Below are 24794 nucleotides of genomic sequence, written 5' to 3' on the forward strand. Positions count from 1 at the left end.
CATGTGTGTTCATTGGACCCCACTCTGACAATGTAACAGAGTCCTTTAACATTTACCTTTTCTGAGTTTTCTTTCTTAGGTAAAAAAAAAAGAGGTATTTATTTAGATTCTTACTGTTTCTCTGCTATCATGTGTTTAATGTGATGAACGCTGCTTATGATGTAAAGTATTAATTGATTTCCGTCCTGCAAGTGCCATCCAATATTGCACAATGATGTCAAGGATTTTCAGGATGAGGCACAAGCGGCCCATACAGCCAACTCAAGGGTTGGAATGACAGCACAGACTATCCTGGAGGCAAAGAGCATCACCTCTGTTCCTATCTAGGTCATTGGGTCTGAACTCCTGTTCACTCAAAACATAGCCTTAATTATTGTTGTGTTTGGTAGGAGTTGGACCTGACAGCCTTTGGTGCGATCTTCCCCAGAATGGTTTGCCTTCCTGCCTTCTTAAAATTAGTTTTTGTTGGCTTTAGGACTGTAGCCACTTTACCACCACTAACCAGTGCTCACTCCTTAAAACATGATAAAAGTGATCTACTTCTGATTGGCACATATATTTGTTCCTGGTAAAGTTGTACAACATGTACCGAGGGCCTATAAGTTAAATGCTACTAGTTGGTTGGCAGCGCATAGTGTGCCACTCACTTAAGTAGCCCTTCAAACCAAGTCTCAGGCCTGCCACTGCAGCCTGTGTGCAGTTTTCTTCACTTACCATGGACTTCCAGCTGTCTGCTACCAGCTGTTTTTATTCCTATACTCTCCACCACCACTATGTAGTCACCGGCGTCACTCAACCTCAAGTCTCTGATGTGTAAGGATCCATCAGTCAGTAGGGTCTCCCGGCCCGTGTGCTGAGGTCCTTTGTTCCTTTGGGGCAATGGCACAATGTAACGTAAGATGAGATTTTGATTAGTTTTGCCTGTGCCTCTGTACCATGAAACAATGCTTACAGCCACAGTCAATGGGGTATCCATAGTTATCGACTCTCCCACTCTGGCGTTATAAACAACTCTCCCGGCTTCCTGTCCCAAGGTCTGCCGGATCCACACACAGAGCCAGCCTGAAAGGGAAGAACAGAAGAGGTTAAAGTAGAGTAGGACACTCCATCAATGTTGTCTCTTAGGTTTACAATGAGGCCAGCACATGCTTCTATAGGCTTGGATGTGTATATGTCTGATGGCCCCACAAGTCATGGAGGCAGCAGAGGGACTGAAAGGTCTGGTCACTGTTGTACTGATATTTCAAGAAGAAGAGGCCACAAAGAGAAAGACACAAAGCAGCAGAGACATACCTAGATGGATACACTGTAGAATTTAGAATTTTAAGGGATAAAAGTATCAGCTTCTCACAGTGGACTGGCCTGTAGAGTTCTTCCATTTTTAGGGTTGAGCCTGCGTTTCGCTCGTACATGCGTATCGCTAGCGAGACGCTTTAGGTATTAGAAAAGGGCTCGGAGCCCCGTCCACGTCACGTCAGTGTCTTTCATTGGCAAGTTTGCTTGCCTGTTAGAATCCGCTTCTTTTCATTAGTGGAAGGCACACATACGACATGCCTTTTCCTGTGGTTAGCCCTCCTCGAGCACAGCGGCCAAGTACAGAAAACATGCGAGGCTCGCTGGGTTTGTGGACTACTTTTTCTCTGTTTTCGCAGCGTGGTCTCGCTGGGCAGAAGTAGAGCGCTTTGCATACTATCGACCTTGTTACACAGTTAATTGCACTTTTGCCTGTTACGTTCATAATTGCACTTTTGCCAATAGGTATTATTACGTGTGAACTGTAGCAGCGCGATCGTGCTGTTTTTTTCTTTTAATGCAAGAAAAATCCGGTTGGGAGTTTACAACTGTGAACAGCTGAACTCCGACAAATGCGAGACCCTAGTGCATTGCAAATGCTTGTTAATTAAGGAAACATGTCAGTTTTACTTAGCATTTCTAGAAGAGTTTTTAATCTTACTTAATGCACTTGGCCATATGTGTGAAGTAGTCTCTGATACCAAATATAGGGAATCAGGCAAAGTCTAATGTGAGAAGTGACTGAACGTATTAAGGCTCAATAAATCTGGCACACAAAAATAAATTTTCCTTTGTGAAGAAACTGCGGCTTACCATTGGTACCTTGACTCAACCATGATGGCCTTCCTCAGAGAAATCGATGTGGGATGCGTGCAATAACAAGACACAGCCTCAGCCCAGCTAAGAAATAGAGAATTTGAAAGGTCCACGCCTCATGGTGGAGCAACCTCCCGGGGTTGCGGTCACACCACAGAGCTACAGGCGCCACGGCAGAGTTGGTTGTCACGGACATCGGTGACACAGCACTCAGGACTCACATTGTCACGGGACTTCAGCAAGGCTGTGGCAGCGTCGGACCTGCCATGTCAGTAGGGCTCATCGCACTCTAGTGGGGACCACGGCTTGAAATTGCAGGCAGCAGCACGAAGTTGTGCAGCGGTGCCAGTTTTTGAGTTGTCCTGAGTCTGTGCACCATTTATTTTCTTGGTCTCGGGACAGCTTTCACTCCCAAGGGCCCAGGGACTGGATTGGCACCACTTGGCAAATCAGGGTCCTTAACAGGACTACCCAGGTGCTGGCAGGTGAAGTCTTTAATGGCCCTGAGACTTTAGAACAGGGGGCAAGCTCAGTACAAGCCCTTGGAGAAACTTCACAAGTAGGTTTTCAGAAAGCAAAGGCCAGTCTTTTCCCTCTTAAGGCAGATGAAGCAGCAGCAGGCCAGCACCACAAAGCGACAGACAGGGGCCAGCTCCAGGATCCACAGAAATATATTTCCTTTTTTTAAAAGATCTATATCAACAACAGGCTGCATCCTAAATGCAGTTGTGCATTTTCATCTGGGCCCCAGATCAACTCCTCGTCCAGCCACCTCATGAAGAGGTTTGCATAGGAGGGAGAAAATCTGGAGCCCCTAGCCACTTCTTGTTTTTGTTTATACCACTAACTGTTGATGAGAACAAAGTTGTTCAATAATAAATCAGTCATGCCCAATAGCATCTCGGTATGACCCCATAGACTCGCTGATCTAGTGTTTAGAATATGCCTTAATGCTTGTATTCACATAAAATGTCTGATACTTGTATAAATTGATATTACATCCAATCTCACTAAGGTCATGCCCAATTCCTATTGAATATCTCCTAGGATGCTTAGTATATGTTTTGTATCCTTTAAAAAAGATGGAATTTGAGACACAAAAGGACGATGGACGGAGTGCTGAACAATGCAAACACTAACCCCCTGTTACAGATCTGGGTTTAATCCATCGTTCTTTTGCTCACCATGCCACCCCAGGATGGAGCGAGCCATATGCAAATCAGTCTCTACTCTGTTCCTCATGGGAACAGTCCAGCCCGAACTGCCAAGCCAGGTCCTTCCCAGATCAGAGACAAGCATCCTGGGACCGGTTTCAGGGTACCACCCTTCATCAGACAGGCTAGCTTGAATCCAGTGGCACAGTGAGCAAGGGACCCACGTCTGGGCATACCCTTCCCACTTAGGGCAACTTTAGCAAAACAAAAGGATGATGGATGGAGTGCTGAACAATGCAAACACTCACCCCTAGTCACAGATCTGGGTTTAATCCATCATTCTTTTGCTCACCATGCCACCCCAGGTTGGACCCAGCCATATGCAAATCAGTCTTGATCCGGTATTTGAGACAGTAGGTTGTAAAACAGTGTCAACTAATTCAGTTAGCCTTTTTGTAGGAGCTCCGATGCCAGAACCTATAGGCCTGCCCGGAGGAAAAGGAAGATGTTTATATATTTTAGGAATGGTGTAAAGACAAGGAAACCTAGGACATTCTATTCTCAAGTACAAGGACTCATCCTCATCTAACAAACATTCTTCAAAACAAGTTTTCAAAAGATTGTTAATACGACTAGTAAGATCCCAAATGGGATTGAACGATAATTTCTCATAACAGATTGTTTCATTTAATTGGGTGTATATCACTTGTTCATAATCCTGTCGATTGCCCCCTTTGCCTGCTTCTCTAATTATCAAATCATTGTCCCCCTGTAAGTTTCTTAGGGCGGCATGTCCTCCAGGGCTACTGCTTTCAGATCAGAATCTACCACTTAAAAGTATATAAGGGCAGTTCTAATGCTAGCCTATGAGAGAAGCAGCCCTCTCAATAGCGAGAAACAAACTTATGAGTTTTTCACTACCAGGACATGTAAAGTACATAAGTACATGTCCTGACTTTTACTTACATAGCATTTTGCCCTATGGGATACCTAGGACCTAACTTAGGGGTGACTTATGTGTAGAAAAAAGGGGGTTTAAGGCTTGGCAAGTAGTTTTAAATGCCAAGTCAAAGTGGCATTGAAACTGCACCTACCAGCCTTGCAAATGGCAGGCCTGAGACATGATTAAGGGGTTACTTACAGTGACTAATTTGTGCTTGCTTTTTCCGGTGCAGAGCACCAGCACTTATTTTTGAGGGCCGGCACTTATTTTTCTGCCTTAAGAATTTACTGCAAACAAAAGACACATATAAAAAGGACAGAGTAAGAGAAACACGAAAAGCGTAACAATGGGAGAAAGCAGAAAGGTGTAAGAGTGAGCTAAAGGGGCAGGGAGTGGCTTAAATGATTGAAGAGGCACAAGATGGCTTCAGGATTATGCTGCCTCTGTATTCTGTGTTTGCACATTTAATTGCAGCAACCGCATGTTTAAGAGGAGGGTTTTGGGCACTGGCACTTTTTTATTTACAAATTAAGCACTAGCTACTAATGTGGGTGGCACAATCTGTGCTGCAGGCCAACTATCAGCATTTAATTTAGAGGCCCTGGGCACATCTATTGCACTTAACTAGAGACGTATAGGTAAATAAATATGCCATTTGGGTAGGGGCTAATGTTACCATGTTTAGGGGAGAGAATGCATGCACTTTAGCACTGGTCAGTAGTAGTAAAGTGTACAGATCTTTAAAACCAGCAAAAACAGGGTCAGAACAATGAAGGGAGGCAGGCAAAAAGTTGGGGGATGACCACCCTAAGGCTGTCAGGTCTACCATGGCATATTTACTAGCCCCGTGGCACAGGGCAGTGCAGCAAGTGACCTTGCTGCTCTGCCTGCACCACATGGGAAGGGCAGAAATGCACCATATTTACAAGATACAGTGCATTTCTGTCCTCTCCCTCTGCAATGGCGCATACATTGCTGCTGAGCGCTAATGCATGTCCCCTTGCAACAGGGTGCAATGGTGTCTGCATTGTCAGCAGGATTATTTTTGTGCAGGAAGAGACACCTTCCTGCTTAACACCAATCCAGAGAGGCATTTTCATTTTTCTATGTGTGCTGCCGAATGCAGCACACAAGGAAAGAGGAAATAACAGGGAGAGATAAAGCAAATTCTCCTCATAGTGCCTGTCCTGGGGAGGCATATAATTTTGACACATTCCCGGGTTTTTAGAGTCTTGTGAATCTGGGAATGCATGAAAACCCATGTGTGTTGCATGGGAACACGCACCACAACAAAAATGGAACGCCTCCCTGACGGAGTGTAAGGCAATTTAGCAACTTGCGCTACAATACCTTACACCATATTTACAAGGCCATAAAAAGCTAAGCAATGTGGCTTTGCGTGGCCTTGTAGATATGGGTCTGCACTGTGCGTCACCGGTGCAACACAAAAAGTGATGCACCGGCGGTGCATGGGGCTTGTAAATATGACCCAAAATTCCTGTCTATACAGTATAATGGGAGGCATTTCCAAATGATAAATTAATAGAAAATGCTCAATATAACAATTCTTTATACTACAGACACATTTAATGATACTCCATTTTAACATTCCTTGTAGATGTCTTACCTAAAAAAATTAATCCTTGGATCCTCAGATTATGCCTTGGCGAGCCCCCACGGGAGCACAGGCTTTGCATATTCCTTGCTAGAAGGCCTTGCTGTTTGAGCTGGGTGCAGAACTCCACCATCCAAGGATGTCTGTGCACAGATACGTTGTGCGGTTACCTGTGTGCAGATGTGGTGGGCGATAGCTGTCCGAGGATACCGCACTTAGGTACCTGTCCATAGAAAACAGAAGTGAGACACATTGGCTTGCTCCTACTTGGCTTACACAGGATCCCAGGGGCATGGTTGAGAACATTCACATAGGAAGTAAAAGATTTCTGGCCTACATATATTGATAAGCTCTAAACTACCTTAAGTTCCAACAGATTCTTTTCAAATCCTCACATGAACTGTAGCAGGAACCTGGTCTGTATTTGCTCACAAACATCTATTTACTCCGTCAATGAAGGCTTCCTTGCTTGATACATTTTTAAGTACAGTCTGAATCCCTGTGTGTTAAAACATACAGATACTATCTCTTTCTGGTTGTGCTTTTCTGCGCCTCCCTGCACCACAAAGAAAAGTCAGAAATGCGTCATATCTACAAGATTTCTTTCTCTCCCCCTTCTCTGGTGCACAATTTGCTGCTATGCACCAACACAGGCACCCCTGCACCATGGTGCAAGGATGCCTGCGTTGTGGGGGTGATTGTTTTTGTGCAGGAAGGAACATTTTCCTTCACAAAAGCAATCACTAGAGGTGACGCAGGGATCTGACGCATTCCCAGACTCGTAAATCTGGGAATGTGTCAGATTCCTTAGCGTTCAATGGGTACTGCATAAGAACAGCTACAGCAACACCAATAGAACTGCCCTTTCACGTAGTTTTCTACATGAAAGGGGCCCATATTTACAAGGCCATGGAAACTCACGCTATGCGGCAAAAACATAACACTTCGGTGGTGCAATGTGCAGATAGGGCATTGTAAATGAAGACCTGAGCTGTTTGCTCTCCAGAGATAAAAAAATTAAACGGAATAGTGTATTTCAATGCTTTTTTATTACATTGTGTCTCATGTAGGCATTTGGTATTTTTAGCAATAATTTATATGTTTAGAGGAGAGGTTTTATCAATTGAATGTTTGTAAGGTTATTAAGGTGTATTTTGACATTGTCTTCTGCTCTTCTCTTTATTACTGTCTCTAAAACATTTGGATATCTTGGGTATTTTTTGTCATCACATATTTTGAATCATGGTGATATGTGTGTGTTCTATATGAAAATTGGGTACACTTCATGTATGTTTGTTTCACAGCCCTGAAGAAGTTCACATGTGGTGAACGAAACGTGTTGGCTGTTTTCTTTGGTGTATTGAAGTAAATAAAGACTGCATTGGAGTATCGTGCCTAGATGATTCTATGTTTCCTTAAATTCTGTTGGTGTCCCTCCATGGATAATATATAGACTTTGGACCTTTTTTGGTCACACCTTTTGGAGCAGCAGATGCTTTGTTCGGGAGCACAATATAATAATAAAAATATGCGGGACAAGGGGAAGGTGAGGTTACTACCAGATCGCTGCTCCGGTTGGATGGCATTTGTGTAGGAGCTGGCCCTCTATGTAGTGTACAAAATCGAGGACACTATGCAGAGGGTCCGGGTGACCACACGTTGGTTTCAAAAGATAAAATTTAGACCACCTAATACTCCAATTTTTAAGGGTAGCTGGTCGAGCAGTTAGGCTAATCCAGTAGACGTGCTAAGTATTTTCTGTACTCAGAAACCCAATCATTCACCACACACACTCAATGAATAACTTGAGACCTGAATTTATAAAAATACTTCAGACTTTTATATACATTTTAAGACCAGGATCTTTAAAATACATTAAGTACTTTTCAAGTTATAGCTTTTCTGAAGTGTTAATAAAGTTAGTTTTTCTGTGCGTAACTACGCACCATTGGAATCAATGCACCTTCACCTTTAAAAATACAGTAAAACATTGTACAGTTGGGTCACCAGTCTCTTCTCTTGCAGGGTGGCAGGAGTGGTCGGTGGGCACACTGTACCAGCTGGAGAGCCTCAGGTGGCTCTTGGTTCCGGTGGGAGCAGCGTTGGAAAACCTTTTGGCACAGGCACAGGGCCACCTGGAGGGGCCACTTGGAAAAGGGGCTGGTGTGCATGTTTAAGGTGGGTGCTTGGGTGTCCCCTTGGGCTGTGGAATTCACAAGGGGTTGGCGATCTGGGGCACACTGAAAGGGAAGCCAGGTGCAGGGCATTTTGGAGGTCTTAGATGCTGTGCGCAAATGGGCCCTTTGGAGCTGGAGGTCTCACAGGACGTTGCAGGCGCTCTGGTGGGAGATCAAGGGTGTCACTGAAGTCCCTTGACTGGGGCTTCCTCCTGGTCCAGTTGAAGGTCTGGGGGAGCTGTTGTTGGTGATGTCTGGAGGCTTGAGGTTCAGGGTCAGTAGCCCTTTGAAGCTCACCGCCAGGGTGTTGCACATTCCTGAGGGAGGGGGTGTTAGCTCCTCCATGGAAGAAGGGCGTTGTCTTACAAACCAGAGACCCATAGCTCTTCTCCAGATTTGTATATTGGCCGTCTAGAGCGGCAGGCTGGATGGAACCAGTCAGCAACTATGCAAGTTAGGGTTGGCTTTTGCGGGGGGCACCTCTAAGGTGACCCTTGGGTACATGTAGGGTTAAATCCAACACTGGTATCAGTTTGGATTTAATATTCTGAGTTGTTTGAACCCAAACAGCCCAGGGTTCAGAGTGGCCATCAAGTAGCTGGGGAACCCATGTTCGACCAGTTTTCAGCACATGCACTTAAAATGGCTGTTCTGTTCACTCACTTTGTCCCAGGTTTGGCAAGGACACAGTGGGGGCATATTGCTCATGCAGCTATACCCTCATATATAGTATGGAGCACCCTGCCTTGGGGCTCTAAGGCCTGCCAGAGTGGTGTCTTACCCATAGTAAATGCAGTGTATGGTGGACAGGGCACACATGAAGTGTGCCATGTCGAGGTTGTATTTTAGGTATGCACCAGGACACTCAGCCTGCACTGGTAGTGCTGAGGGTATCTGGATGCAGGGCCCTAAAGGGTGGCACTATCAGTGCTGCTGCCCTCAGGGGCCTACCCCTACTATACCATGCCAAGGGTATAGGTATACCCATTTACTAGGGACTTACAATTATATTTAAGAGTGTATCCAATTGTGCCAAGCATCACAACAGATTTAGGGAAAGAGCTCTGGCCCAGGGAACCTGGTTGGCAGGGGCTTTGGGCACTACCAACTTCTAGAACACATCAACATCAGGCAAAAAGTGGGGGGCTAACGAAGCAAAAAGAGGCCTCCTCTCACACCACCATGGTGTGCCATATTGTACATATGGCGCAACCACAATGTTGTTAGAGCGTGCAAGGGGGATGCAAAAGAAGAGGCGCATCAGAACCGATGCACCACTTTCTCATAAATACTTCCCTGAGTTTTTCAGGGTATAGAGATGCTTACGACAATTCCAGTCATCTCACTTTAGCCTTGATCTAACAAAAGGGGTTTCTCACCCTTTGACCAAGGACTGTGTAGTATAGGAACAAGTGTACCTTCTGTCCTTCCACTGCCCAGGGGTCTTGCTTGCTTGCCACTTGCAAGATGCAGTCTTTGTCGCTCAAATTCTGGTGGCCAGGTGTTTAGGCGGAGACCTCAGGCCAAGGGGATTGCAGCACCCAATGTGCCCATTCCAAAGTGAAGAAATTTGAGAGTGTTCCATCCTAGATGTTTAGTGTTAGCAATATTACTAGAATAGTTCCCTGCTTGGAATTTCCATTTTCTCAGTGAGTCCAATGATCTGGATGGTATTCTGGAATGAGCGGTCTTCAGCTTCCTTAGCTGGTTCTGGAGATGTGTCACAGCATTCATCAGGTCTTTAACTTGTAGATGTCGATATTTAAGTTTGGGCACAATTAATGGAATTTTATTCGGGGGCCTGGGACCCACATCGCAAGCTTCCTAAGATACATCCAGAGCAGAACCACATCTAGTGATCATTCACACAATTGAGTCAGGCCTCTACTGTCCCTCTCATGTCAGAGATTCACCCCAGGATTTTCACAAACTGCTCCATCTGACTATCTCTGGCAGTCTCCAGCGGCCTAAGTAAAGGCTTATCCATTTCCAAGTCTTGCACCTGTGGCACTGCAATTCCCTTCATAACCAGGATTTTTTTTTTACTTTAGATATCACCATCCCAGCCACGCTAACCTGTGGGCCACTAGCTGGAATTTTGTGTGTTGAAATTTTTCCTTTTTTGTAGGTCAGTATCTATACTGGTACATGAGTACCTCTCACCTGTAGTGCTTTTTAATCCAACCCCAGGTTGCCGGCCTGCCACTACATAATGATTGTCCAGCTGAGCTCCTGCAAGGTGACAGCAGCCCCAGGAGGGTCAGTACATTATATTTAGCTCACTGAATTGAGGTCATCTGCTTGGTCACCACCTACAGCTCACCAAGAGGCCAAGTTACCCCTCCACCAAGGGGAAAGGGAAGATCAGCATCCCACTTACTGAGTTTCAAGTAGGTTTTGTAGTGATGTAAAGTTATGTGTATTTGTAAAGCTCAATATCACCCACAATGGTATCCTGGCACTGAACAGGTGTGTGTTCCTAGCCCTGCCTATATTAGGTTGTTGAAATGAAAACTCAGGTATTCAGCTTCTTGCAAACTTTAAGAAAAAAGAATACGCTTTGATGTGAATTGGGAGGTTGTTTCACACTTTCGCAGTGATGTAAGAGAACACCCATCCTCCTTAACTGGTTCTGTATATGCATGGGATTTATGCGAGTCATGAAGAGCAGAGGTGTCTGAGTGGTTGGTGGAAGGATATGGGAGTGTTCAGGTAGGTGAGGCCTGAGTTGTGTTATGCCTTTAATGTCTATGTGAGGAGTTTGAAATGGATGGGTTTGTGCATCTGGAGCCAGTGGAGCTCCATAAGGTGTGCTGTGATGTGAGCTTTGTGTAAGAGGTTGGGGATGAGTCTGCTTGCCAAATTCCGGATGGTATGTAGTCTTCTGGTAAGTTGCTTGGTGAACGCAGTTTAGGAGTTGTTCCTGTGCTCCAACTTGCTGGTGACTAGGGCATGAGTGACAGTTTTTCCAGTGTTGCTTGGGAGTCATTTGAATATCTTCCTCAGCATCTTGAGGACGTAGAAGCAGGATGCAGTTACAATGTTGACTTGGGCTGTAATGTCCAGTTTGCTGTTGATTATGGTTCCTAGGTTCTTGGTATGGGTGCTGTGTGTGGGCGTGGATTCGGGTTCAGCTGGCCACCAATTAGATTCATATGATGAGGTTTTCTTGACAAAGATCACTACTTCTGTGTTTTCAGTTTGGAGTTTGAGACAGCTGAACTTTCATATTGATAGCAACTTTTGTAATGTAGGTTGTGAAATTGTTTGCTGTGTTGTTGATGTTGTCCATGCGGGGGAGTATGAATTAGTGTTGTTGGAGTAGGAGAGAATGATAACATCATGTATGCAGATTATGTTGGTCAGAGGGATCATGTATATGTTGAAGAGGGAGAGGTTGAGGGATGAACCTTGAGGCACTCTGCAAACGAGTTTGATGGATTCCGAGGAGTAAGGTGTAAGACTGACAACTTGTGTTCTATCTGTTGAGAAGGAGCATATCCAGGTTCAAGCAGGTTCTTGGATGCTAATCTCATGCAAATGCCTCATGAGGATGGGATGTGAGATTGTATCAAATGCTGCAGAGAGGACCATTAGAAAGAGTGGTGGTGTGTTTCTGTGGTCCCGGATCATGTGGATGTTATCTGTGGAGCCAATGAGTGTTGTTTCTGTACTGTGGTTGGACCTGAATCTGGACTGCATGGAATCGAGTAGCTGGTGGTTGCTGAGGTGGTCATTACAGTGTTGGTTCATTAGTTTCTCTAAGGTGTTTGCCAGGTATGGTAGGAAATAGGTGTGTCTGTAGTTGGAAAACAAGACTGGGTCAATGGATGGTTACTTGAGCAGGCGGTGTGATGGTTACATGTTTCCTGGAGTTCAGGAATGTGGCTGAGTCAAAGGAGGAATTGAGGATGGGTTTTAGTGTTTTCCTGATCAACAGGAGTCATATGGTGAAGGCGTGGTGGGGACAAGGGTCACTTGGGTCCCTGCTTGGATGGCCTTTGTGGTAGCAGGGGTTTCAATGATGGTGATGGTGGGCCACAAGGTTAGATTTAGTTCTTTGGCCATGATGGGAAAATGAGTTTTGATGGGGGTGGGAACAGGATGAGCATCAAATTATTAGTCATATATGTAGGTGATTTTCATCAATTCAAAGAAGTTGTAGCAAAGGTCTTGTGAAGGGGTGACAGAGTTGAAAGCAGCAAGACAGCTCAGTGAAATCTTTGATGATGAAAAACGTTTTCTTGCTTTTGTTACTGCTGTTGTCCATGGGATCTGCTGTTGGTAGCTTCTAAGGGCAGATTTGAAGATATCTTCCTCTACAGTATCTTGATTTAATCTCTATTTGCTCTCTATTTGCTTGCAGTGCCATTTCATCAGCCTTGGTGGCCTGTGGGTTGGCCTTTGCCATTATGTTGCACTTAAAGGGATCCAGGGTGTTTCTGTTGAGGTTATTGATAGCTTTTGGAAAGTTGCTGCTGTGCTTGAGCTGGTGAGCAGAGAGGACAAAGTTCACTCCTCTTCTGTGATATTTTTCCAGTTTTCCAGTTTTCCAGTTTTCGCAAGTGGGTTCGGTGGTGGTAAGTCTGTTGTGGTGCGAGATGCGTATGTTAAACCTGACCAGGGTGTGATCTGTCCATGTCATAGTTGCTGGCTTGATGACTATGATGTTGCCAATAGAGAAGATAGTCGGGTCCAGTAGGTGAATAGTTATCTGGTGGTGTGGATTGGTTCGGTAACTTGCTAGGTGAGGCTGAGGTTTTCTAGAAGGGCCATAGTGTTTGGAATTTTGCAATCTTCTTCTAGGTGAAAGATAAGGTCTACAAGAGGGATGAAGATGCTGGTGTTGATGAAGAGAGGTGTAACACATCTCTTGACGTGTGCTGATGGTCTTTCCTGGCAATCTTGTAGCAGGCAGGAATGGCTGTAGCAATATCTGGTGCAGATGTTGGGTTCCGCCATGGTTTTGTGAGGAAGAGCTGGTCCAGGGCGTGTGCGTGCAGTAGGTCCCTTCTCTCCATGGTGTGTTTGGTGAGCGAGGGAGTGTTGAGGAGCATGTATGCAAGTGTGGCATGTTGTGTGTGTGGCGAGTTTGTGTGAGTGTGACCAGTATAGTAACCAAAGTTACTGAACTGTGGTGTGTGACTCGGAGAGAACAGGAAAGTGCTATATCTGTAGAGATATGTCAATATCCTGATATTTCCCTAGTGCTGGTACACAATGAGGCTGCTGAGCACCATGTGTGTGATTCTAGCATAGGTTTTGTACTGGAAGAGTACCCTTCAAGTATTGAATACAATGGTTAGGCTAGCTTTAAAAGTTTTGGCACTTCACATGTGTGTTACACACAAGAAATGTGGGAAACGTTAGGAGAAATAAAAGCATTTTTGCTTTTTAACACTTGCATTAAAGTAGCAGTCAATTTGTTGATGCAGAGCTCTGTCAAACAATGTTAGTACATGGGGGTTGTGCACCAAAAACAAGGAGTGATTGTATGGGAATGCCCATGTGCTATGTGTGGAATGCCACTTGACCTAGAGTAACACAAAGGAGTGCTTTGCTCTGCTTTATGTTTCTTTCAGACAATATTTCAGTCAAAATTTAAGCAAACAAAAAACTATTGCACAGGTTTGTGTCATTTTTGTGACAGAAATCCAGCGCAAAAGGTTTGTAAATGTGCCCGAAAATATCAGTTAAAGTAGTGAGGCAGCTCTTGTTTTGGTGAATCAGCATGTCACCAGGTTAGCCATTGTCAATGTTCTCCTTCTTGCAGAAAGGACATGGCCCTTCTTTCGGTTCTCCTATGGCAAACAATGATGGCTGAATCCAGTGTAGGTGGCTGTGACAGGTACAATGTTCTGGTCCAGTACGGATGGGTGTGGACAGTTCTCCAGAGGGTTATTTATCCTATTTGAAGATGGGGGTTTTCTCTTAACTTACAAGGGTGTATCCCAGTACCTTCCTGTACCTCATTTCCTCTTCCTCTTTTGACACTTCCTTAATAAATACTACAAATGCAGAATTAAACAGTTTATAACACCATTTGTAAAGGCTCCTGTTGCACAAAGTGGCTGTTTGTAAAGATTCCAGATTGACAGAGTGCACTTGGAATGCTTGTAAAGACTCCTGATGCACACTGCGAACCTGGGCAGTTTGTAAAGGCTCCCAATGCACACAATGCACTTGGGATGTTTAAAAGACTCCTGAGTGCACCTTAGCTGTTTGTAAAGACTTTTGGGGCTGTATCACTGAAGTTCCCCTGGGGTGCAACAGGCAATTGCGCCTGCTCTGTGCACTCCGGGGCACTTTGGTATTACAGAAGGGGCAGCAGACACTTGACCGTCCCTTTCTGTGATACCAATAGTGCTGGTGCACATAAAGTGCCAGTGCTATCATCAGAGGGCCTTCCCTCAATTGCATGGGGGCGTGGGCCCATGCCATCCCTTTGCCTGTGCACCTGTGCCATGTAACAGATGCGGGCACAGAGGCAAAGAAGCTCTCAGGAGGCACACTGCCAGTTCGCCACCTAAAAGGTGGTTGGAGTCACTCACTGCATCAGCTTGCAGGGGATCTCTAACCTCCCTTCAAAGCGCAGACAGGTTGCCGTCTGCACTGTGAAACACGGAGCGGCTTCAAAGCAGTTGCTCCATTTTACACATGAATGCACTTTGCCCAGGGCAGCACACATTCGCGGCTGCCCTGGGGGCAGCTCATTCATCATAATAGGATGCACCTTCTCTGTTTGCACACTGCGCACCTGTTTTCAGGTGTGCCGGGCGTAACCAGAGAAAGTGAGCATCCTGAAGCACAGAGAACATCTGGGCGGGCTGTTTGTAAGTACTCCTGATGCACAGAGTGCACTTGGGCTGTTTGTAAAGACTCCTGATCCACAGAGTGCACTTGGGCTGTTTGTAAAGATTCCTGAAGCATAGAGTGGCTGTTTGTAAAGATGCCTGATGCACACAGTGCACTTGGGCTGTTCGTAAAGACTCTTCATGAATAGAGTGCACATGAGCTGTTTAAGTAATTTTTGCCTGCAGAAAACCACCTTGCGTCAATGAGATGCAAGGTAGGCATTCCCGGGCAAAAAATGACTCTAAGGCTCAGGCGTCTTATTTATCCTCCCATTCGAAATGGTGCATGGGAGGGAGGTGGGCCTAAATATTGGCGCTAAGCCTGCCTAACACCATTATTTAATGCATAGGTCAGGGCAGGCATTGGGGGACCATGGAAAGAGCCCACAGGTGCCCCACTGAAGCCCCAGGAACACCCTCACCCATACCAGAGGGACAGCAGAGGATAGGGGACCCCATCCCAGGTAAGTAGAGGTAAGTTGAGGGAGATAGTTTCATCTATTTTTTAAAGTGTCATTGGGGGGCCTGAAATGAGCCCCCAGAAATGGCTCTGGGTGCAATGGCCATGCACAGGGGACCCTTGGCATTCGCTCATTTGCATGGAGGTGTGATCCCCTGGAAATGAGGGAATCTCTTTACCTCTTTGCCCGTGCTATATTATGGACGTGGGTTCAAATGCAAAGAAGCTGACAGGAGGTGGACCGACAGTGCACCACAAAACGGTGGCAAACTGTCATTGTGCCACTGAAGGTCACCCCTTTGTAGGGGATAAAGGGGGTCCATGAACCCTACAGACATCCCTTTGCAGGTGGGTGCAGTCACTCACCCCACCTGCCTGCAGTGGGATCTATAGCCCCTCATTAACGTGAGGGTAGGTGCTGCCATCACTGTGACTCATGAACAAGGGTGTAGCTTTAACAGTAAGATGGGAGGGGGTGAGCTTCAGATTTCCCAACAATCATGCTGGTGTACAATGTCAAAATAAATTATGTGTCAAACAGGCCACATTAGAGGAACTAAAAGGGAAGTGGAAAGGGAGACAAAACCAGATTAGAAGGATTACTAAGTGAAGAAAACAATATTTTGTAAAGTAGCCAACACTTTTTGATACTTTCAAAGCACAGAGGGGCAGAGTGTGTGTGCTTTTTTGTCTGTATTGATGTAGATACTTCTTGCGAAATCAGACAGACACCTCACCATGCCCTAATGAAAACACCTGTACCCAACTATTTTCCTGAAAATACATTCATTAGAAGGAGAGGATGTAACACCCTCTTAAAGCTACATCCCTGCACATGGAGCAGCTGATTAAAGCAGCCACTCCCTGTTTTACTTAATATGTTGCCCCCAGGGCAGCTCAAAGTTTGCAGCTGCTCTAAGAGCAGCACATTCATTGTAATGGGGTGCACTGTTTATGGTTGCTCTCAGCACATCTGTTTAAAGGCGAACAGCAAACATGAACAGTGCACCCAATATATAACATAGCCCCTCAACTGTTTGTAAAAACTCGTGGAACTGTATTACAGAATACAGCACCCTCTCCTTGTTTGCACCGGGCACAACTTTAAAAATGTGCTATGTATGCACTACACACAGGACAGCTGTGAACTTGTTCTGCCCTTGAAACAGTGCATTTACGAGAAATTGGAAGCAGCTGTTTAAAAGCTGCTTTGTGTTTCTCTGTGCAGGTGACATCCTGCCACCACTTTTAAGGGGGATAAGAGATTCCATTTCAGGCGGGTGCAGTGAGTGACTTCACCCGCCTGCAAGGGATGTCAGAGGGCTCTCTTCAGAAGGCGCACTGTAAGTAAGCCACTTTTTTGTAGTGCACTTTCAGTGAGCCTTCTAAAGGCATTGTTGCCTCGGCGACCACGTTAGTAATATGGTGCGAGCACAGAGGCACAGTGATACCCTCTTTTGCGTGGGGCCACACCCCCATGCAAATGAGGCAATGCCTCTCATGATAGCGCTGGCACTATATGTGTGCCAGCGCTATTGGTATTACAAAAATGGGCCTCACAAGCATATGTGTCCCCTTCTGTAATACCAAAGTGCCCAGGGGCACATAAAGCAGAACCAAATACCTGTTGTGCCCCAAGGGCACTTTATGTAATGCAGCCCCTGATTAGGGGTGTGTGGGGAGCTTTGCTTCGCTGGCTTGGAGCGCAGAGTCCGGAAAACTCAGCTAGCCCCGCCGGCATAGGGGAGCACACCAGGTGTGTGCTGCAGCCCAGTATGGACTGCACAGCTCAAGAACATACAGTGTGCGCTATGCAGCCCATAACTGGGCTTAAATGTGCACCAGAGAAGAAGAGGGAGGCAGCCGCTTGAAAAGACTCATCATCACCATCGGACAATGAGGAGAGGAAGACCCAGGTATGTCCTCGTCTCTTTCTTTGTTTTGTCTTGAAGGCTGCCGTTTCAAGCCAGGGGCATCAGCATCAAAGGCTGCCATTTCAGTCCTTGTTTGTGAACCAGTGTGCACAAACGATGACAAATTCAGGCCAGGGCTGTAGGCAGTGAAAGAAAGCTGCTGTTTCAGGCCTCTTGTGCACCGACCTGCCCCATGTGCAGTGCACACAGGACGCAACAATGCACAAGAGACCCTCCTGAAGCCTAACGCTTCCAAGATGGGTGCATTCAGAAGGACTCCGCGGGACACGGAACTCCGGCTTTGTGGATTTCCACAGAGTTTTTTTTCAACTCCACGGAATTCACCGAAGCCAGACTACATTCACTCCTCCCAGGCCTACCCCTGAAGCACAAAGCATGCCTGACATTACTGTGTAACATCATCACTTTTAAGGTGTCCCGCTGTTGTCCTCCTTCCCGCCACCTCCTCTCCACATCTTCTCTATTACTGTGTGCATTGAGACTAGATTATTTCTGCTAGTTGTTGTACATAATAAAGAAATACATAAAAATAGAAATTAGGGTGGTAACATGGATCAAAATACAATAAAAATATAAATATTACAGAGGGGCTTGGATGTTCTTTTCAAACGCAAAGGCAAACGTCACAAGTAAAAAGTTCACTGAGCCAGTAGTAGTAGTTACAACTGCTCATAATTTTATGGAGGTAGTGGTTGGCTGTGGCTTCTCCATGAGAATGTTTGGAGAATGAATAGTTGCTACCCAAATATATGCAAAAAACTGTTATCCAAATATACGGGTGAAGTAAGAATGATAAAACTGGCTGGTCCTAGAGGAGGGTATGGAAAAGTTGCACATGTAAGTATATCAGAGCAGGCATAAGTCCTTATCTTGAGAATCAGGTCAGATCCCTGCCCATTTATGAATTAAAATGTAATTAAAATTGTCTTTTCTGTTTCCCTTTTTGACACAACATTTTGTATGTATGTATATGGTATTTTCCATAATGGGAACCTAGTGGAGTGCTGTACAAGACAAGCATAATGTCAGTGAGTGATAGGAAAGACAACTGGATTCTGGGTTATTGATGGTTGATGTAAGGGGTGAGTCTTCAACTATTTCCTAAATTGAAAAATCTTTGAGCTGGTAATTGATGCAGATTAGTTATTCCACGTTTCTGTGTGCATATTTGGAAAAGGCCTGCCATCTTGTTTTTGCTAATTTACATTTTTTATTCTGTGGTCTGATGGTGTTCAGGCTGGGGGGGTGCCAAGAACCACCATAGATGGTCAGCTTCTCTGCAAGATAAATAGAGGTTGTGGTCATGTTGGCTTTGTAGATGATGCAGCCGATTTTGAAGACGGTATGGGCCGGAAAGGGGAGCTAACAGCAATCAATCAAGATGAGGGTGATTCGACTGTATTTTATCAGGCCCTGAATGAAACATGCTGTGGCATCGAAGATGCCCTTAAGGGATACCAATGTGGAGTCTAGAAAGTAATAGAGCTGGGAGTAGCCACAATTCAGATGCACGACTACAAGGTCTTGTACAGCAATTCTAAATTTCTTTTGTGAAAGAAACACTTTGGGCCTGATTTAGATATTAGTATACAAGTTACTCCATCACAACGGAGATGGATATCCCGTCCACCAATATCTAAATCCCATTGTATCCTATGGGATTTAGATATTGGCAGACTCATCCACCATTACCTAAATCAGGCCCTTTGCCTTCACTTAGAAGCAAGAGCTGACACCAGGTCATCATTGGCTTATGACAGTGTGTTAAGCGAGGGTGAGGCTGGTGTCCAGGGTGAATCCAAGTGACGGGCATTCAGTGAACGTTGGGGTTCAAATCCATCAAGGCTCATGTCATTGAGACAGGTTTGTACTGTTTTTTGTTTTTATTCTTGGCAATATTAGGAATTCTGTCTCAAGTAGGTTCCACTTCAGAAAGGTGCTGGACATTCAGGTCTGAATGGTGAGCAGGCAGTGTTTGAGCCATTGTAACTTGTGAAAATTCATTTTTTCAGCCACAAAAGAAACCTAGATTTCATCCAAGAAAGCAAGTGGAGCAAAACAGCACAACTGTATAATATAGTGCTAAAACATTGCAAATTGTCATCATCTTGGAAGTAAATGTAACCCAGGCCAGAGTCTGCATTTTCAAGAATAAATATTAATTAGTACATTTATTAGGCACACGGTATGATTTACCTCTACTCTAATCACTAATACCAGATGTTAAATATTACCCAAGTGGATGTCCTTATCAGAAGGATGAAAGGCTGAGTGAACACACTGGGACTTTGAGCTGGAATGTTTAGGTTCAACAGAGATCTCTACAATGGTTGCACTAATCCACTGAGCTATCTTACTGGCAGTATTGAAAGATGAGCCCTCACTTCCAACACCACGAGCATCCCAGCAGTACTGACCATGAGGGAAAACAGTGGGTGTTGTTGGATTTAGAAAACCCCTTACACAGTCAAGGGCACACCCAGTGGTGTTAAGTGAGAATGAATTCATACCCTCTATTGAATAGTTTCTTACCGCCTAGTGAATGAATTTATACCCTCTAATGAATAGATTCATACTGTCTAGTGAATGAACTCATACCCACTACTGAATGGATTCCTACCCTCCATAGAATAGATTCATACCTTCTAGAGAATGGATCCATACCCTCTAGTGAATGGATTTCTTCCCTCCATTGAATGGATTTATACCCTCTATCGAATGGATTCATACCTTCTAATGACTAGATTCATACCGTCTAGTGAATTAATTTATACTCTCTAGTAAATGGATTCATGCACTCCAGTGAATGGATTCATCCCCTCTAGTGAATGCATTCACACTGTCTAGTGAATGGATCTATACCCTCTAGTGAATGGGTTTTTGCCCTCTATTGAATAGATTTATACCATCTATCAAATGGATTCATACCTTCAAATGAATAGATTCATACTGTCTAGTGAATGGATATATATCCTCTAGTGAATGGAGTCATACCATCCAGTGAGTGAATTAATTCCCTTTAGTGAATTAATTCATACTCTCTAGTGAATGGATTCATACCCTCCAGTGAATAGATTCATACTCTCTAGTGAGTGGACTCATACCATCTATTGACTCGATTCATGCTCTCTAATGAATGTATTCTTTCCCTCTCGTGAATAGAGTTATACCTTCTAATGAACAGATTCATACCCTCTAGTGAATGTAGTCATACCATCTAGTGAATGGATTCATACCTTGTACTGAATGGATTCATACCAAGCAGTGAACAGATTCATACCCTCTAGTGAATGGATTCATACTCTCTAGTGAATTGATTCATACAGTCTAGTGAATGGATTCATGCCTTGTAGTGAACAGATTCATACCCTCTAGTGAATGGATCCATACAGTCTTGTGAAAGGATTCATGCCTTGTAGTGAATGGATTCATACAGTCTAGTGAATCGATTCATACAGTTTAGTGAATGGATTCATGCCTTGTAGTGAACAGATTCATACGCTCTAGTGAATGGAGTCATACCCTCTAGTGAATGGATTTATACCCTCTACTGTTTAGATTCACACATTCGAGTGCTGGGGTTCACATCCTCAAATCACAAAGCATGTACAGAGCTGTTAGATAGGGTGAGTTGTAGAACCCCACAGTTGAATGGAGTCACACCCTGTAGTGAAAGGATTCATACCCTCTAGTGAATGCAGTTATACCTTCTAGTGAGTGGATTCATCTCCTCTAGTGAATGGATTCATACAGTCTAGTGAACAGAGTCATACCCTCTAGTGAATGGAGTCATACTGTTTAGTGAACAGATTCATACCCTCTAGTAAATTGAGTTATACCGTCTAGTGAATGGAGTCAAAACATCTAGTGAACAGATTCATACTGTTAGAAATGGGGTCTTTGGTTGTCAGTCAGGTTACCCCCTGTCCAAATCAAATCAAATCAAAAACATTTATAAAGCGCGCTACTCACCAGTGAGGGTCTCAAGGCGCTAGGGGAGGGGGGTTACTGCTGCTCGAAGAGCCAGGTTTTGAGCTGCCTCCGGAATGCAGGGTGGTCCTGGGTGGTCCTGAGGTTGGCGGGGGGGAGTTCAATGTCTTGGCCGCCAGGTAGGAGAAGGATTTCCCACCTGCCATAGTGCGGCGGATGCAGGGGACGGCGGCGAGTGCGAGGTTGTCGGAGCGAAGTTGACGAGTGGGTGTGTAGAAACTGAGGCGACGGTTGAGGTATTCGGGTCCCTTGTTGTGGAGGGCTTTGTGTGCGTGGGTGAGGAGCCGGAAGGTGATCCTTTTGTTGACGGGAAGCCAGTGCAGGTGTCTCAGGTGGGCGGAGATGTGGCTGTTGCGGGGTATGTCGAGGACTAGGCGGGCGGAGGCGTTTTGTATTAGCTGAAGACGTTTCTGGAGTTTAGCGGTGGTTCCTGCATATAGGGTGTTTCCGTAGTCCAGGCGGCTTGTGACGAGGGCGTGGGTCACAGTTTTTCCGGTGTCGGCGGGGATCCAGCGGAAGATCTTTTGGAGCATGCGGAGAGTGAGGAAGCAGGAAGATGATACGGCGTTGACTTGTTTGGTCATGGTGAGAAGTGGGTCCAGGATGAATCCGAGGTTGCGTGCATGGTCTGAGGGGGTCGGTGCGGTACCAAGAGTCGTCCCAGGCGGACAGGGTGTTTCCGAGGATGAGGACTTCCGTTTTGTCTGAGTTCAGTTTCAGACGGCTGAGTTTCATCCATTCTGCAATGTCTTTCATTCCATCTTGCAGGTTGGTCTTGGCGCTGGTTGGGTCCTTGGTGAGGGAAAGTATCAGCTGAGTGTCGTCGGCGTAGGAGGTGATGTTGATGTTGTGTTTGCGTACGATGTCGGCGAGGGGGCTCATGTAGACATTGAAGAGAGTCGGGCTGAGCGAGGAGCCTTGTGGGACGCCGCAGATGATCTCGGTGGGGTCTGAGCGGAACGGAGTGAGGTAGACTCTTTGGGAGCGGTTAGAGAGGAAAGAAGTGATCCAGTCCAGGGCCTGTCCTTGGATACCGGTGGAGTGGAGGTAGGATATTAGGGTTCGGTGGCAGACGGTGTCGAAGGCAGCCGAGAGGTCGAGGAGTATGAGGGCGACTGTTTCTCCGTTGTCCATCAGAGTTCTGATGTCGTCTGTGACTGAGATGAGGGCGGTTTCTGTGCTGTGGTTGGCTCGGAATCCGGACTGGGAAGGGGCGAGTAGGTTGTTGTCTTCAAGGAAATTGGTCAGTTGCTTATTGACGGTCTTCTCGATGACTTTGGCAGGGAAGGGGAGGAGCGAGATGGGGCGGAAGTTCTTCAGGTCGCTGGGGTCCGCCGTAGGTTTCTTCAGGAGGGCATTGACTTCCGCGTGTTTCCAGCTCTCGGGGAAGGTGGCAGAAGCAAACGAGCTGTTGATGATGGTCTGGAGATGAGGGGCGATGATGTCGTCGGCTTTGTTGAAGATGAAGTGTGGGCAGGGGTCCGAGGGGGCACCGGAGTGGATGGTGTTCATGGAAGCTTTGGTCTCCTCCGCGCTGATGTGAGTCCAGGCGTTGAGGGTGATGGGTGGGGTTGTAGGTTCTGTGGTGGTAGGCTGGGTCTGGTGTCCGAAGCTGTCGTGTAGGTCGGTGATCTTACGATGGAAGAAGGTAGCGAGGGAGTTGCAGAGGTCTTGTGAGGGCGTGATGGAGTTGGAGTTGGCGTTAGGATTGGAGAGCTCTTTGACGATGTTGAAGAGTTTTTTGCTGTTGTGAGTGTTCTTGTCCAGTCTGTCTGTGAAGGAAGTTCTTTTGGTGGCGCGGATCAGCTGATGGTGTTCGCGGGTGGCGTTTTTGAGGGCAGACATGTTTTCTACGGTGTGGTCTTTGTGCCAGGCTTTCTCGAGGGTACGGCAGGTTTTTTTGGATTCCTTGAGGGTGTCTGTGAACCATTGAGGTTTCCTGGTGCTGGTCTGTCTTGGGAGGCGTCTGAGGGGTGTGAGGTTGTCCGCGCAGTTGGTGATCCAATGAGTGAGCCTGAGGACTGCGTTGTTGGGGTTGGTGGAGAAGGTGGGTTGGTTGTCGCTGAGAGTGGAGAGTAGCTGTTCCATGGGGATTTTGTTCCAATGTCTGCCTGGGATGGGTTGTGTGCGGAGGTGGAGAGTCTTGCGTCTGAAGGTGAAGTGGACACATCTGTGATCGGTCCAGTGTATTACGGAGGAGTGGCTGAAGGATACGTGGTTGCTGGCGGAGAAGATGGGGTCGAGCGTGTGTCCGGCGATGTGGGTGGGGGTGTTCACCAGTTGCTTGAGACCGAGGTTGGCGAGTGTTAGAAATGGGTTTTTTGGTTGGCAGTCAGGTTACCCTCTGTCCAAGCAAGAACCCTCACTCTAGTCAGGGTAAGTCACACACAATCCAAAATTAGCCTGTGCCCACCCTCTGGTAGCTAGGCACGAGCAGTCAGGCTTAACTTAGAAGGGAATGTGTAAAGTATTTGTGCAATAAATCATACAATACCACCATATAGCACCACAAAAATACACCACACAGTGCTTAGAAAAATATATAATATTTATCAGGATAATTGTAGGTCAAAAAGAATAAAGTTGTAATGGGAAATTGTAGAAATATCACTGAAAAGTGATATAAAGTGTCTTAAGTCTTTAGAATATAAACAAAGTCTCTTTCAAGCACAAGTACCTGGTTGGGAGTGGAAAAATCTCCTCAGAGGGCCACAAGAGAAGAGGTGCGTGGAAAAAGGATGTGTGCGTTGATTTCTCCCCAGCACACACGGACTTGCGTCGTTATTTTCCACGCAGGGAAGTCGGGCGTCGTTTTCCAGCGCGCGGACAGTCTCTTTCTGTGGATCGCGGGGATTACCAGATGTCCCGGGTCTGTGCGTGGATTTTCCTGCTTGTTCTCCGGCTGCGCGTCGGTCTGCGGGGCTGCGCGCCGAAATTACGATCTCACGGCAGGCGTTGCGTCGATTTCTCCTCTAGACTTCGATCTGCGGGGCTGCGCGTTGAAATTATGATCTCACGGCAGGCGTTGCGTCAATTTCTCCTCTAGAGGTCGGCGGCGTTATCCTTGCGAGGCCGTGCGTCGGATCTTCGATCGTCCCAAGAGCGTTGCATCGATCAGCGTCGGTGTGCGGTGTTTTTCTCGCCGCGAAACAAGCTGTGTGTCTAAATTTTCGGCGCACGGAGCTTCCAAGCAAAAGAGAGAAGTCTTTTTGGTCCTGAGACTTCAGGGAACAGGAGGCAAGCTCTATCCAAGCCCTTGGAGAGCACTTTCACAGCCAGACAAGAGTTCAGCAAGGCAGCAGGGAAACCGCAAGGCAGCAGTCCTTTGTAGAAAGCAGACCGGTGAGTCCTTTGAGCAGCCAGGCAGTTCTTCTTGGCAGGATGTAGTTTCTGGTTCAGGTTTCTTCTCCAGCAAGTGTCTGATGAGGTAGGGCAGAGGCCCTGTTTTATACCCAAATGTGCCTTTGAAGTGGGGGAGACTTCAAAGAGTGGCTAAGAAGTGCACCAGGTCCCCTTTCAGTTCAATCCTGTCTGCCAGGGTCCCAGTAGGGGGTGTGG

General features: G+C 46.0%; 1 protein-coding gene across 3 annotated transcripts in view; it reads right to left on the reverse strand.

Annotated features, from left to right (window-relative positions):
* LOC138246675 (carcinoembryonic antigen-related cell adhesion molecule 16-like) overlaps positions 1 to 24794 on the reverse strand; it is a 68648-nt gene that overhangs the window by 16359 nt on the left and 27495 nt on the right. For all 3 annotated transcript variants that reach the window (XM_069201433.1, XM_069201431.1, XM_069201432.1), the window contains exons 2-3: positions 5834 to 6044; positions 715 to 1062 (exon numbers count right to left, since the gene is read on the reverse strand). In XM_069201433.1, the coding sequence (XP_069057534.1) occupies positions 715 to 1062; positions 5834 to 5954 (469 nt within the window). In that variant the 5' untranslated portion in view covers positions 5955 to 6044. The remainder of the gene's footprint in view (positions 1 to 714; positions 1063 to 5833; positions 6045 to 24794) is intronic.

The sequence above is a fragment of the Pleurodeles waltl genome, chromosome 7 (genome assembly GCF_031143425.1).
Source record: "Pleurodeles waltl isolate 20211129_DDA chromosome 7, aPleWal1.hap1.20221129, whole genome shotgun sequence".
Lineage (NCBI taxonomy): Eukaryota > Metazoa > Chordata > Amphibia > Caudata > Salamandridae > Pleurodeles > Pleurodeles waltl.